Source organism: Crinia signifera, chromosome 4 (genome assembly GCF_055691185.1).
Source record: "Crinia signifera chromosome 4, ASM5569118v1, whole genome shotgun sequence".
Taxonomy (NCBI): Eukaryota; Metazoa; Chordata; class Amphibia; order Anura; family Myobatrachidae; genus Crinia; species Crinia signifera.
In genome coordinates, this window is record NC_139220.1 from 24,220,526 (window position 1) to 24,235,538 (window position 15,013).

A 15,013-nucleotide genomic window follows, 5' to 3' on the forward strand; every position below is an offset into this window, starting at 1 on the left:
ATGAGTTGTAAATGTATTGAACGTGAAATACTGAATTGCATAATACCCGTTCTGTAAATAATAAATTGTTTATTCTGTTAATATTTTGCATACAATTAACCTTGAATTCTTATAGCTACAAGGAAGCCGGGTTCCCGACGAATAAAACTCTCTTATTTATACCGTTGTAATTTATTTTTGTAAAAAATGATATATTTATGATACTTACACACCTGTAAGGAAAGAACAGAAATACTTACCTGCGAATCCCTGGGATGGATTTCACATAGGGGCACCTTAACAAGTCCTATCAACTCAATTTTTTTCAATTACAGCCTATACAATGGCAGCTGGTTGGCTGGTAATATATCTTTCTTCAGGGCTTGCATATTAGCATAAACTAAAGGCTACAATTTAGCTTTCCTGTAACTAAGATGAGCGCTATAACCTCCTACCACCAGATGGCGCTGTGCGGTCAGCAACAGGCAGTGGTCGCTCTGTAGCGTTGCTGTAACGCCGAGCTTGCTGTTTGTGTGTGTGTCTGCTGCAGCGCGCCCCCGCCGTCTACTGATCATCACAGAGTGCGTGAGGCGGGAGCTAGGATCACGCACAGTACGCGGCGCAGACTGAGGCCTAGTACTGACGGAGCCATGGGCAGGGAGTCACGGTGAGTGGCCATACACCCGTATGTAATACTGTAGATGTGGTGCTGTGACCCGGTGTGTTACCCTGCAGAGCACAGGACAGGGGTGACCCAATGTGTTACCTGCAGAGCACAGGACAGGGGTGACCCAGTGTGTTACTTGCACAGGACAGGTGTGACCCAATGTGTTACCTGCAGAGCACAGGACAGGGGTGACCCAGTGTGTTTCCTGCACAGGACAGGGATGACCCAATGTGTTACTTGCAGAGCACAGGACAGGGGTGACCCAATGTGTTACCTGCAGACCTCAGGACAGGGGTGGCACAATGTGTTACTTGCAGACCTCAGGACAGGGGTGGCACAATGTGTTACTTGCAGACCTCAGGACAGGGGTGGCACAATGTGTTACTTGCAGACCTCAGGACAGGGGTGGCACAATGTGTTACCTGCAGACCTCAGGACAGGGCTGACCTGGTGTGTTACCTGCAGACCATAGGACAGGGCTGACCCGGTGTGTTACCTGCAGACCTCAGGACAGGGGTGGCACAATGTGTTACCTGCAGACCTCAGGACAGGGCTGACCTGGTGTGTTACCTGCAGACCATAGGACAGGGCTGACCCGGTGTGTTACCTGCAGACCTCAGGACAGGGGTGGCACAATGTGTTACCTGCAGACCTCAGGACAGGGCTGACCTGGTGTGTTACCTGCAGAGTACGGGACAGGAGTGGAGTGACCCGGTGTGTTACCCCGCAGAGCACGGGACAGGAATGGGGTGACCTTGTGTTACCCTGCAGAGTGCGGGACAGGAGTGGGGTGACCCGGTGTGTTGCCCTGCAGAGTATGGGACAGGAGTGGGGTGACCCGGTGTGTTGCCCTGCAGAGTATGGGACAGGAGTGGGGTGACCCAGTGTGTTGCCCTGCAGAGCACGGGACAGGAGTGGGGTGACCCGGTGTGTTGCCCTGCGGAGCATGGGACAGGAGTGGGGTGACCTGACCCGGTGTTTTACTCTACATAAAAGCATTGATTAGCAAGGGAAGGGGATGCTTGTTACCCATCATTGTGTTGTTATGGTGGCTATTTTAGTCAGTTTGGGGGGGGGGGGTACACTGTCCCATAATAGGTGATCTATTGGAGGTTCTACATGCATTAACCAAAGTGTGATTTTGATGGGACTGTTGCATATTTGTATAATAACTCTCCATGAAAAGTCCCATCTTCATCAGCAGCAGCAGTGGTGTCTTCAAAGTAGGGTGGGTTAGTGGTGAAGAATAGCATAGGTATTATTATAGGTATCTATAGATTGTAAGCTTGCAGCAGGGCCCTCCTACCTCCATGTCTGTCTGTTGTTACCCAGTTTGTTTTATCACTGTTTACTATTGTAAAGCGCAACGGAATCTGCTGCGCTATATAAGAAACTGCAAATAAATAAATAAATTACCCAAAGTTTGTGTGGTTTCATATGGGTGGCATAGTGGTCAGCATTGCCTCACAGTGCTGTCATGGCACCAGGATTTCTTCTTGTGTTAGGAGTATTCTTAGAGTACTCTGATTTCATTTAAAGAATGCTAGTGTATAGTGTTCATTCTAGTACCCACTACCTTTGAAAACCCATACAGTTCCTGTTCACTGCCTGGGGTGTCACTGTCTGCTGTGGTGTTTCTAACACAGGTCTGGTTTGCATATCAGTGATGATATACAGACCACACTGTGCTAGAAGCACTACAGCAGACAGCAACACCCCAGGCGGTGAAGAGGAACTGCATGGGTTTTCAAAGATAGAGGGTGCTAGAATGAACACTAAGTGTATATTGATTATCCTTTATTTACACTGCACCAAAAGAGATCCACAGCGCCCAATTGAATGGGGGCATCAATAGGCAAAACAAGAATTGTGACTTACAGTTCAAATCTATAGAGGACAAGTACAAGGTATAGAAATATCTGCAGCAGACGACACTGAAATAATTATTAGTGTGGCAGAAAAGTTATTGTGTCGTTGAAGTAGTGTTCATTCTAGCACCCGCCATATTTGAAAACCCATGCAGTTCCTCTTCCCTGCCTCTGGTGTCACTGTCTGCTGTGGGGTATCTAGCACATGTCTGGTTTGCATATCAGTGCTGATATACAGACAGACCACACTGCTAGAAGCACTACAGCAGACAGTGACACCCCAGGCAGGGAAGAGGAACTGCATGGATTTTCAAATATGGCGGGTGCTAGAATGAACACTAGTTGAAGGAAGTCAGGAGTAGAAGATGGTTTGGTACTTATATGTTAGTTGGGCGCCCACTATCCATGTAGGCATGGAGTTGATTTTATATAGTGTGGCGAGTCTCCGAGCCCGAAGCGTGGCAAGCCCCGCGGAAAACTAAGCAAATAGCTTAGTGGGCGCCCAACTAACATAAGTACCGATGGTTTAAATAAAAGTAGGAACAGAAAATTTGGGTAGAGGGCCCTGCTCGCTCCCATGTTATTATTTGTACAAGGTACTTGTTAGTTTTTTAACTAGTTTTAAATCTAATTTTCTTCTCCTCCTCTCAGGCATTACCGAAAACGCTCATCATCGCGTGGCCGATCCGGCAGCAGGTCAAAAAGTCGCTCGCCGGCTGACAAGAGAACTAAGCGGGTAGAAGAGCGCCGATCCAGGAGCCGTGAGCGGGACAGAGACCGCAGAAGGGAGAGATCGCGCAGCAGGGAACGTAGAAGATCGCGGTCCAGAGACAGAAAGCGCCCACTGTACGATTTACTCATTTCCTCTATTATTAGTGTTAGACTCTGTTTCCAGTGTCCGGAGAGCATTAAGACATAAGCAGCGTTTGGCTCTTGTCTGGCCTTACTTTTTGGTAATCTTCTTGAAACAGTCTAGGAAAAAACACATATGCCCCTTATAAATGTCTCTGAACACCTTTTCCATTGTTTCTCTGATAGCCGCAGACCAAGCAGAGAGAGGGAGCGCAGCAGGGAGAGGAGGAGATCCCGCAGCCGCGAGCGACGGCGATCAAGAAGTAAGAGCCGCACAAGACGTTCACGTTCCGGCAGCCCCGGCAAAGCTAAAAAGGGAGAAATAAGGTACTTGTAAACCAATCGCTCGCTCTGTATTTAAATGCCTGTATTTAATATTGAGCCAAGATAAATTCCTGAATTGATTAGGTTTTAATTTGGTGAGTGATGTACGTTCGGTTGTTCATCTTTCCGTTACGTGAGCCAGAAAGTGGGATGGTTGAAGGTGGAGTTGTTGGGAGTAAGTGGGGCAATGGATGGTTATTCCATGGAAATTTTGGGTTTGTTAACCAAAAATAATTTGATTGTAGCTTTTAAGTTTGTTAATAACTAAGGTTTAGAAATGAATGATAGTTGATTGGTTTGATTGTTTTGTAACTGACACAACGATTTCATGGAATGAGGCCAGGAAGGGTAATTGCCAAGTTGCCCTAAGTGGTAAATGACATCACCGGTTATTGAGAAGATAGGTTTGTACATTCAATAGAAGAGGATCTGATTTATACTGCCAAGTACATAGTGGATTTCTTTGATCACTGTGGGATCTTTACTCCAGTTTCCTTCAGCTGTTATAAATGTCCCCCATTACGTCTTCTAGATCGAAATCTAAGGAGGAAACTGATGCTTCAGAGGCCTCCAAGGAAAAGAAAAAGGATGACAAAGAAGAAGACAAAGAGAAGGACGTCAGCGTAAGTCATTGTTTTGCGTGTATAATTTTACATTGAATGGAAAACACTACACTCGCACACAGGTGACTTATGGTGATATACTTTGAAATCTAAGAAAGTGTCCTTCAATCAGTCTTTGGATTATACTGTTCGCATGTATCAAAAGCACCCGCAGGGGCTCCGAAAGCCTTCCATCTGCTCGGAGTGACTAACTATACTCCTGCACAAGCACGGTCTTACTTTCTATTTATTTATTTTATTTATTTATTTATTAACAGTTTCTTATATAGCGCACACAGATTCCGCAGCGCTTTACAGAGCATAGTTATAATCAAAAACACATAACAAATTACAGTACAAGACCGTTTCGGACAAGTACATGGTTAATATGGATAGGTGCACCAGGGGACAGGACACTGAAGCAATTATCAGGGTGGCAGAGGTTTATATATTCTAAGAAAGGCACATAAGGAGAGAGGGCCCTGCTCGTGAGAGCTTATATTCTAAAGGGGAGGGTTAGACAGACTGGGGTGACACAGAAGGCGAAGAAGTGAGCTTAGACAGGTTAGGTTGAGAGATTGTCAGGTTTTATGCAGGAGGGTGGGAAGAGGTCAGCTTAGTCTTTAATATTTTAAGTCTAAAAAAGTGCTGGGTCATCCAAGAGTAGACCGCAGAGAAACAGTTGGAGGTATGAGTGAGGATAGAGGGAGAGAGATCAGGAAAGGATCGGTAGATTTTAGTATTATCAGCATAGAGGTGGTAGTGGAAGTTAAGTGAGCAAATAAGCTCACCCAGGGAGGACATGTAGAGACAGAGAAGAAGAGGGCCAAGAATAAAATGTTGGGGGACACCTATTATCAATGGAAGAGCAGGAGAGCTAAAGTCATTAGAGGTACAGCTGGGCATTTTTAAAACAGACAGTGCAAATGCAAGCAGAAAGAGTAATATTCAAAGTTTTAGCAGTTAAGAGTTGCACTTGTTTTGATTGTAGTTTCCTTCAGTTTCTGTCCAGTTTAAGTCCAGGCTAAGTCTAGGCGACAGTGTGCGGTTGTATATTCCTACTTAGAATCTTCCTACTTTGAATTCTGACAAAATTTCTAAAGCCAGATTTCTATAGCCAGCCAAGGCTTAGTCAGCCTCCAATACTCTAATAAGTAGATCTGTAAAAGCTGTTTCTAACTTCAGTAATTAAGACCGCACCCAATGCCCCTCTCCCACTAGAGAAAGTGAGCAATAAAACTGAGATAAGCAAATGGTGAGATGTTACAGACCATGTCCAAGTCACTAGTCAATTTTAAGTCACTATCTAGTTTTAAAAATAAATTTGTACATTTACCTAGGACAAAGCAGTATACTAATCACAGTGATGCTAGTTCAAATATGACTGTTGCATGAATGGAATTTTACCTAGGACAAAGCAGTATACTAATCACAGTGATGCTAGTTCAAATATGACTGTTGCATGAATGGAAATTTACCTGCAATGAGAAGAGAATAAGACAGGAGTTATGTCACAGCAAGTCCAGGCTAAGTCTAGGCGACAGTGTGCGGTTGTATATTCCTACTTAGAATCTTCCTACTTTGAATTCTGACAAAATTTCTAAAGCCAGATTTCTATAGCCAGCCAACCGTCTACGCTCCGGTTTCAAAAAATAACACGTTTCCCTCCGATTTCAGAATTTTGACCAGAACAAACTTGAGGAAGAAATGCGTAAACGCAAAGAAAGGGTTGAGAAATGGCGGGAAGAACAGCGTAAAAGAGTTGTGGAAAGCATTGGCGAGCTGAAGAGAGAAATTGAAGAAATGAGACAAGGGAAAAAGTGGAGTTTAGAAGACGACGATGGTAGGTTCCGTTCTAGATCTTGTTTGGAACCGTGTTTTACTTGTACTTAGTTAAATCATTAGCACAATTCAGACTTCATTGCAGGGCAAATTTGTTCTGTAAATGGGCAAAACCATGATGCACTGCAGGTGGGCAGATGTAACACGTGCGGAGAGAGTTAGGTTTGAATAGGATGTCTTCAAACTGAAATCTAAATTGCAGTGTAAAAAACAAAGCAGTTAGTATTTACCCTGCGCAGAAACAAAATACCTCCCCCAGATCTATCACCTACACATGTTACATCTGCCCCACCTGCGGTGCAGTATGGTTTTGCCCATTTTGAGAAGAAATTTGTCCTGCGGTTAGGTCCATTACATCACTTTGTTGCTTGTGTTTACCGTCTCAGATGATGATGAGGAAGTACCTCCAGAAGAGATGGAAACCGTGACGGTGGAGGAAGAGGAGAGCGAGGAGCTGGATACTCTGGATGCCTACATGGAAGATATCAAGGAAGAAGTGAAGAAGTTTAACATGGGCAGCAACGTAAAAGGTGGAAGTGAAAAGGTCTGTAATGGTCACAGGCTGACATTGTGGCTTGTTCAGGTTCTCATATGTAGATCAGATATTGGCAAACCGTTTATTATACCAATTGAATAGCTACAGGGGGTACCCCTTTATTGCGGCCATGTATCACAGCTCCTTGACAAGATCACGTATCTCTGTTGCTATGTTGGTTAAACAGAGAACATTGCTGCAAAGCCCTAAATCTGCCTTACTCACCCGACGGACACTGGCGGCCTTTCTCCTGTGTCCTGTACCATGGGACGTGGCGGTGGGTGAGTTCCCATCCACACACTGCCTTGGGAACCAGTTTCTGCCTATGGTTCATTTTTGCCCAAATAGTGAAAAAACCATGGAAAAAATCACAGCAAATAGTCCCGTTGTCCTTTTCACTATGGGATTCCAGATGTGTACATTGTTTTAGGTCCTCTATATCCGTCACACATTAAAGTTTGGTATCCTACATATTTATACCAGCAATTCTTTGCCAAAACTCCCCTACTGCCAGCATATAGATTCAGGCCTGCGGCAGGAGACCGCTATGTTAATCTGCGGGCTATAAAGTGAACCACCGCATACAGCCTGCTCATCGCCAGCATATATAATATACTGCGCAGGCAGTTAGTGCTGTGTGTTTAGATCTAATTGGTGACCTACAATATGGAAGCATTTTATAAGAGAACTGCAGGTCAAAATTTTCACCCCCTCAAAAAAAGGGGCAGATTAGATCACATGGCTGCGAATTCCCAGGCCAGGCAATTATCGATAGACTGCTCTATAGCTGCCGACACTGGAACGTGTAGGCGCTTTCCAATGCCGGCACACTGCTTGGACCCGTCCTTAGGAATATGTTGCGTTTTCATTGTGTTCGCTTTAACTTCCTGGTTTGTTTGTTTTTTGCTGAATATTAAAAAAAAAAAAAAAAATGACATTTTAAAAAATTGTGTTTGCACCAACAGAAATCTGGAGCAAACTTTACAAAGGTAATGACTGTGATGACCACTAAAAAGATGTTTGGAGAAACCACAAAGAAGAAAGGAGAGCTCATGGAAAATGATCAAGATGCCATGGAGGTGAGCTAACCACCGGAGCTGCATAATAATATTCCGTACATGGTGTCATTACACGAACAGATGGTTCCGCTACTTCCAAGTGTTATACATTAGGAACACTTGGGCAGATGTATAAAGCTTGGGGAAGTGATTGTACTTTATTACCGGCCAATCAACTGATAACTGTCGTTTTTTTTAAACCCAGCCTGTCGCTTGACACTTTATCACCCGTATAACGATCAGCCACTTTATCACTTCAATCTGCCCAACTGACACCAAATCTGTACTCTTTATTAAGCCAAACTGAATACAAAGTAATGTTGTTAATTGTGAATAAAACACTGCATTCTTTGTTTATGCCCCATCAGCACTCGGCGATTATTGTTCACAAGATCGCCTAGTGTGTACACTCCATATTGTTAATGACCCCTCCCTCGTCCGAACATTTTCAGACAAGGGAGTCCTTGATCCTGTTAGTTAACGTCTCAAAACGGGTCCTTTTGCACCAAAAAAAATAGGCTTCATTGGTTAGCCCGATAATTACAACATGTTGCGCTATCAGTCCTTTTTGGGGCGGTCAAAAAGCATCTGTGATAATTGGATATCCCTAAATCTAATCTTATCCTTCAGTGCTGGTTTTATTCACCCAGTGCCTATAGAGCTTGGGTCCGCATCAGTTGGTTGGCTGTCAAATGAAGTGCGGCATCCGTTCCATTCCTATTGTCCAGGGTGGTTCTCCAAGCAACGGAGACTGGAGATTTGTATGCAGTGATTGTGTCTGCAGCATTGGTGAATGTATCCAGCAAGGCCTGTGCTCAGTGTGCGTCAGAGATTAGGTTTACTTCTTGGTTTTCCTGGTTCCAGGCTCCTTTTAAATACTTAAATATTTAGCCTATAATATTTTCCATTTGTTATTCCTGTAGTATTCCTCTGAAGAGGAGGAGGTGGATCTTCAGACTGCCTTGACCGGCTTCCAGACGAAGCAGCGTAAGTTGCTGGATCCGGTGGACCACGGCAAGATTGATTACGAGCCCTACAGAAAAAACTTCTACGTGGAGGTCCCAGAGTTGGCCAAAATGACTCCAGAAGGTAACCGCAATAGTTAGGAGACTCTAGTAACCCTAGACATAGATCTGTCATCAGAATGGTTAGGTATAGGGGGTTGATTCAATTATCCTTCCCTCCGCGTGTGGTGGTATTTTGCACTTATATTTGTTTACAGCCCCGTGCAATATCTGCAAGTGTGAGGTGAAAGCAGAGTTCAAAATAGGGTGATGATGAGTCCATAGTCTTCGCTAAGGGGCAATTCCTGAAGTAGCTTAAGCTTTGAGTTCTCTTTACAATTGTGGTTAAACCCCTTGAGTGGTGGGTTTTGCTGGGGCAGGACAAACCTACCAGGGCAGGTTTGTCCTGCCCCAGCAAAACCCACCACAGGAATTTGTAATCCTCCCCCCCCCTTAGTACGCCGGAGCTTCCCTGCCGCCGCTGCGCTGTCCCCGCTGCCTTCGCCGGCCGCCATTCACATTGAGCAGTTACGTCGGCGGCAGGCTGGGGGATGATCGCGGCGGCTTGGAAAGACTCGGGTGCCTGAGCGCTCTCGAGTTCCTCCGAGCCGCGCCGAGCCTGCCGCCGACGTCACTGTAAAATGAGTGACGGGCAGCTAGCGGGAGGGGGAACGAGGTTTGTGGCGGGGGGTGGGCACTAGAGGTGCTGCGCCAGTGGTGCACACCTGCACACCACTGGCGCGCACCTATTGTATGTTAGTGGTATGCCAGAGATTTTCCGGGACAGCCCACTGCGGCAGCGCAGCTGAGCCCGGAAAATCTCCGGGCATACCACTCAAGGGGTTAACTAAGTGCAGCTGGAATGATCTCCAAAGTGAATGCCCCTCTGCATCAATAGAATTGGGTACTATCACCCCTTTCACCCCTTTCGGCATAGCCTGTTACAGTTCTTCAACTTTAAAACTTTGTTGCTACTTGTGATTATCTTGGCATTAGGATCTGGGCTTGGCACTCCGTCATTGGCATATATTCAATGCCGTGGCGAGCGGTGACTGCGAGCAGGACTTTTTGCTCGCAGTCAACGCTCACCCTGTCAGTATTCAACTGACCCCCCTCATTCGCAAATTCCCCCTCGCTCCGTTTTTTGAGCGAGGGGGAATTTACGAATGTGCCTCCAAAAACTGCGAGAATCGATGCAAATTACAGCGAGTTTGCTGCACTAGCCGCGGCTCTCGCAGTTTAGGGGAATCCTGGCCGTTCTGTGACTGCGAGGATTCCCCCGGAACGTTGCATAGTGCGAGCGGCCGGTGCGGGGGTTAAACTGCGAGGATCACTGGTTTTCTGTGATCCTCGCAGTTTAACCCCCTCGCCGGCCGCTCGCACCGGCATTGAATACTTGCCATTAAGTCACTTTCTCACTTGCCTCTAGGTCAGGGATGGAGAACCTTTGCACTCCAGCTGTTGTTGAACTACACATGCCCTGCAACCGTTTTAGCATGGCCATATAGCAAAACTGTTGCAGGGCATGCTGGGATGTGTAGTTACACAACAGCTGGAGTGTTAAAGTTAGCTATCACTGTTCTAGGATAAGGCTATTTTTTTGCCAGTGCAACGGAGGCCAGCAACCAGTCTTTAGTGGTGAGGAAAATAAAGTTGATCTTCTGGCTTGCCTCAGCTTTTGGCAGTACGGCGCCGGCTAAACACATCTGCAAGGTGAGGACATCACATTTCTGTCCACTTATCTATGAACAAAACCATGTTACTTCTATGTTGTAGCGGTAATGTCATATGGTGGCTTTGTGCCCCACCCCTTTACCTCCAAAAGAGAATCTTAGTCAATTATTGATGTCTCTAATTTGATTTCCCCTAGATGTCAGTTCGTACAGACTTGAATTGGAGGGGATTATAGTGAAGGGTAAAAATTGCCCTAAGCCAATCAAAACCTGGGTACAGTGCGGAATATCCATGAAGATTTTGACTTCTCTCAAAAAGTAAGGACCAGTGATGCTCGTGAATGACTGTTCTCTGCCAGTGTTTGTAAACCTGCAATTGTGTACTTTACAGCTTTTGTAATTAAGCCACGTGCGTCAACTGTTTCGTCTAATTGATTACATAAGTCACTGCAAAGACACTGTTGGTCATTAATGCGCCAGTATCTACTGTTAGAGGTATGTAGTTATTATGTCAACAGCCATTATATTGGAGCAAGTATACCAGTGTGCCGACACGGCTGTTGCGGTGTTCAAAGCATTTTAACAGTGCATATGGTAGAAATGAACTAGAACTACCAGCATGTGTAACACTAGAATGCCCGCAAGGGGCATCGCAACTGTATTGGATATTGGTGCATAGTAAAATGCCAGAAATAAATTATTATCTTAATTCGGACTACCTGGCATCTTACCCGGTTATTTTGCCAGGTCTGCAATCACACTGAAATGCAAATTGTAGCGTCAAGCTTTGCGATCCAATAATTTTGCCTTTCAACACGGGTCTTTTTTCTAGTGTGAACAGTTCAACCCGGGACGCCATTCCCAGGTCTTTAACCCGGTCTTATTATTGGGTTGACCCGTTCACACTAGATTGAAGTGTTTAAATGCAAATGACCAGATGGAAACTCTCTGGGTTACATAAAATCCTCCACATCTGCGTTGGCTGAGCAGTGGCATCTGGTGGAGTGATTAAAAAAAAAAAAAAAAAAAAACAGCAAACCAGATTGTAACTGTCATTTTTCAAATGTAGCCTGTGACATGACAGTTGGGAGCTGATTGGCTGTTACTTTTATCACTCTCCGCTTTATCACTTTTTGACGCTTCGTACATCTGGCCCTTAAGCCCCGTACACACAGAGCGATTTCAGCCAGTATCGCCAGAATATGGTCGCTGAGCGACCATTTCCCCATGTGTACCGGGCTGCGGTCGCTAGGACCCCGCGACCCGCCCAGTGCTGTTCCTGCGACCAGCGGTTTTCTCCTGCAGTAACTCTTTTCATCAACGGGCAGTGATGAAACGGGACACTGAGCGATTTATCGCTTAGCGGCCAATCACACCGTGTGTACAGAGCTGTAGTCGTCTTGCATCTTAGGATGTCTGTTTTGGCCAGAATGTGTTCTGCAACACTGGGAGTGCACGGGGTAGCTTCTAAAAATGAAAAGAAGTGAAGATGCCCATAGCAACCAACCCGATTCAGTCTCATTTCTCTATTGCATCCTACAATATGATAGGTCGAATCTGGTTGCTATGAGCAACATCATTTTTTTTTTTTTTTTTTTTTTTTCATTTTTAGAAGCTAGTATATTTACCCCCTGCATTTCTGCAGAGGTGATTTTGGGAAGTGTCTATAGTCCCTGTGTCCAAGTAGATTAAGAACAGGTTAAGGTGCCCATACACACAGGTCTTCAACCTGTGGCCCTCCAGATGTTGTGGAACTACATTTCCCAGCATGCCCTGACAGTTTTAGCATGCTCTTATAGGAAAAAATGTGGCAATGCATGTTGGAACATGTAGTTTCACAACATCTGGAGGGCCATAGGTTGAAGACCCATGATTGTATCGCAGCAGTGTATGGCCATCTGACTCCCTTGAGCCGCTGGAACCTTCCCAGGCGGCAGGATCTGGGCTGCCGAGTTGGAGGCTGTGGTCCGATGCGCACGCAACCACACATCCGATTTGAGGCGGTTTGTCATACACCCGATCCGTCCAAAATAGGCCTGAATCAGATAAGTGTATGGGCACCTTTTATACGTTCACCAATTTTTTCGCTAAGTACGCCCCCACTTTAGCTGTGGTTTCATAACCAGAAGCTAATATATAACACGAGAATGTTGTTTTCTGGTTCTGTCCAGTGGGCAATGGTCATAAAAATTCCCAGCAGGGTGGGCAATGAAGACAGGCTGTATTGAATTTATTAAAGTGCCATAGCCATTGAGGACAGTTTTGCTATTAGGTCATGCTAAAACTGTGGCAGAGCATGCTGGGTTCTGTAGTTGCTCATAAGCCTACATTCCATATGTTGACTGCCTCTTTTCTAGGAGATAAGCGGGCACAGGCCAAGTCCTCTAGATTTGATCACGTTGATCTCTCTTGTAGAACAATGTTCTCAGGCTGAATCCTGTGCAGTCCGCTCCCTCCTGTGCGCCTGTATCCGTGCTAGTATCCGTAATTAGTAGCTCATGTATGTTTTTTTTTTTTTTTATGAGTTTTGAGAATACAAAACAATAAAAAAGAAAAACCTAAACAATAAGAAGTGGTGGATCATTCAAATAATACTGTGCGCATAACACATGTTTACAACAGGGTAATCCTCATAATAATCTTAATTGTATCCCTGTTTCTGCTAATTGTGTTTGTTGTGTTCTTTTTATTAATGTATGTATTATCTGTAATGTAAAACTAATACTATTAAGTTTTATGGGACCTTACAGGTGGTGTTGATAACAGTGATAGTCTTAAGTGCAGCTACCAGAAAATTTATACCAATAATTGTGTATAAAAGTCATCGATAATATGTTTTCTTTTTCTTTTCATCAGACATTCATATGAGAAGCCAACACCAATCCAGACACAAGCCATTCCTGCCATCATGTCTGGCCGCGACCTGATTGGCATTGCCAAAACTGGAAGTGGAAAGACCATCGCATTCCTCCTGCCCATGTTTCGTCACATAATGGACCAGAGGCCATTGGAGGATGGAGAGGGCCCAATCTGTATGTGTTAACGCTACTCAAGCCATGCTTTGCAAAAGTAGTTCTACCATAGTCCAGGGATATTCTGCAACATACATTCATTCCAATACCTTTTGCACACGGTTGAACAGTTGTTTTCACAGTTGTGGCTATGTCTGCAAAAATCTTATTATTCATTATAATATAATATATGCTATTTGTATTTAACTCCGCAGATATACAGCCTTAACACCTCCACAACTGTCAATCATTGTTCAATAGCTCCTTCGATAACATTACTTTGTATCATATCTCTCCAACATTTTGTTTTTTGATACTTCTGTTTCCTATGCATGTAAACATTTCACCACTCTATCTATATTCTGTGTGGGAGAGACTTTCTGGTAGCGAATCTCAGCCCCGCAATGCTGCTGCACCAGGGCTGACCTAACACTACATACAGAAGTGTCCTCTTCACACCTACCCTTTTTTTCTATCGGCGTGTCAACTTCTTCTCTCACCCTCCGTCCGCTCAATTTTGAAGATGCTGGGCAGCAGAAAGAATTGAACCTCACACATTGTACTGCGCTCCCCCCCCCCTTTTTTTCCCCCCTGTCTCCCCATGGATACCTTGTGTTGCTTTGCTGTAATAGACTAAAAATTGTTACTTAACCATCAGGGTTCGCAAATACTCGCTATAGCGAGTATTTTACCCACTTTAGAGCACCAGGGACTCATTTTTTATGAATGGCTGGGTCCCCTGGGACCCAGCCATTTCGGCGTGCACGCTGTGTTAATATGTGCGCCAAGGGCGGAGGGATCGGTTTCCCCCTCAGAGCTGCCTGTAGGAGCGGAGCCTATAGACTCTGCTGGGATTTCACTCCCACTATCCCTCCTGTTCCTGTTGCCATTACTTTTACAATTCTAATTGGTGCAGCACAGGTGTCCCTATTCCGACATTATGCGTTTTTCTAGTATATGTGTATCTTGCTTTGTGTGAGTGTGCAAATTGCCAATTGATTACTCCCCCCACCCCTAACCCACAATAGTTTTTTGGGGTGCCCAAATCTATGTTTGCTTACCAAAAAAAAAAATAGGCTCAGGCTGGCCATTGGCTCAGAGTATATGCCATATGGAAAAGAGGAGGAGGCTTCTGTATGTACCATGCTGGGGAAGGGGAGAGGAGGCTTTATTCCGTTGGGACCCAGAAAAGGTCAAGTAGGACCCCGATTTTTGTAAGTGAGGGGTCCCAGGGACCCATAATTTTTGGGTGTTTTCGCGATCACTGACCATCTAACAAGCCTATTATCACTAATTAACCCCATGCTAACGGGTACTATTGTTGTTTGACTCTGAATTTAATCATTAACCAAAATTACAATTATCCGACACACTGGACGTGTCTACAACTGTCCTATTTAATGACACACCCTAACCATACACCAACAGTGTGGGTTAAACAAACACCACCACCAATTACTACTGTATAGATATAACGTACCAAATATTCAGTAGAATTACCTTGCTTATAATCCTAGAAGTATACAATTTAGCATTTTTATGGTAAGTCGTATATATTTTGTCAGGCTAATTAGCCAATATTTTAGATAAAATTGGAA

The 15,013-nt window shown here is 44.8% G+C and overlaps 1 protein-coding gene across 1 annotated transcript in view; it reads left to right on the plus strand.

The window, feature by feature from the left end:
• The first annotated feature begins 487 nt into the window (after nt 1-487).
• The window catches only part of DDX46 (DEAD-box helicase 46), a 38,120-nt gene continuing 23,594 nt past the window's right edge, over nt 488-15,013 (plus strand). Inside the window, exons 1-10 of the mRNA XM_083181423.1 lie at nt 488-646; nt 3,166-3,360; nt 3,553-3,693; nt 4,223-4,313; nt 5,970-6,135; nt 6,521-6,678; nt 7,635-7,748; nt 8,651-8,816; nt 10,602-10,722; nt 13,261-13,436. Of these exons, the coding sequence (XP_083037549.1) occupies nt 630-646; nt 3,166-3,360; nt 3,553-3,693; nt 4,223-4,313; nt 5,970-6,135; nt 6,521-6,678; nt 7,635-7,748; nt 8,651-8,816; nt 10,602-10,722; nt 13,261-13,436 (1,345 nt within the window). The 5' untranslated portion in view covers nt 488-629. The remainder of the gene's footprint in view (nt 647-3,165; nt 3,361-3,552; nt 3,694-4,222; nt 4,314-5,969; nt 6,136-6,520; nt 6,679-7,634; nt 7,749-8,650; nt 8,817-10,601; nt 10,723-13,260; nt 13,437-15,013) is intronic.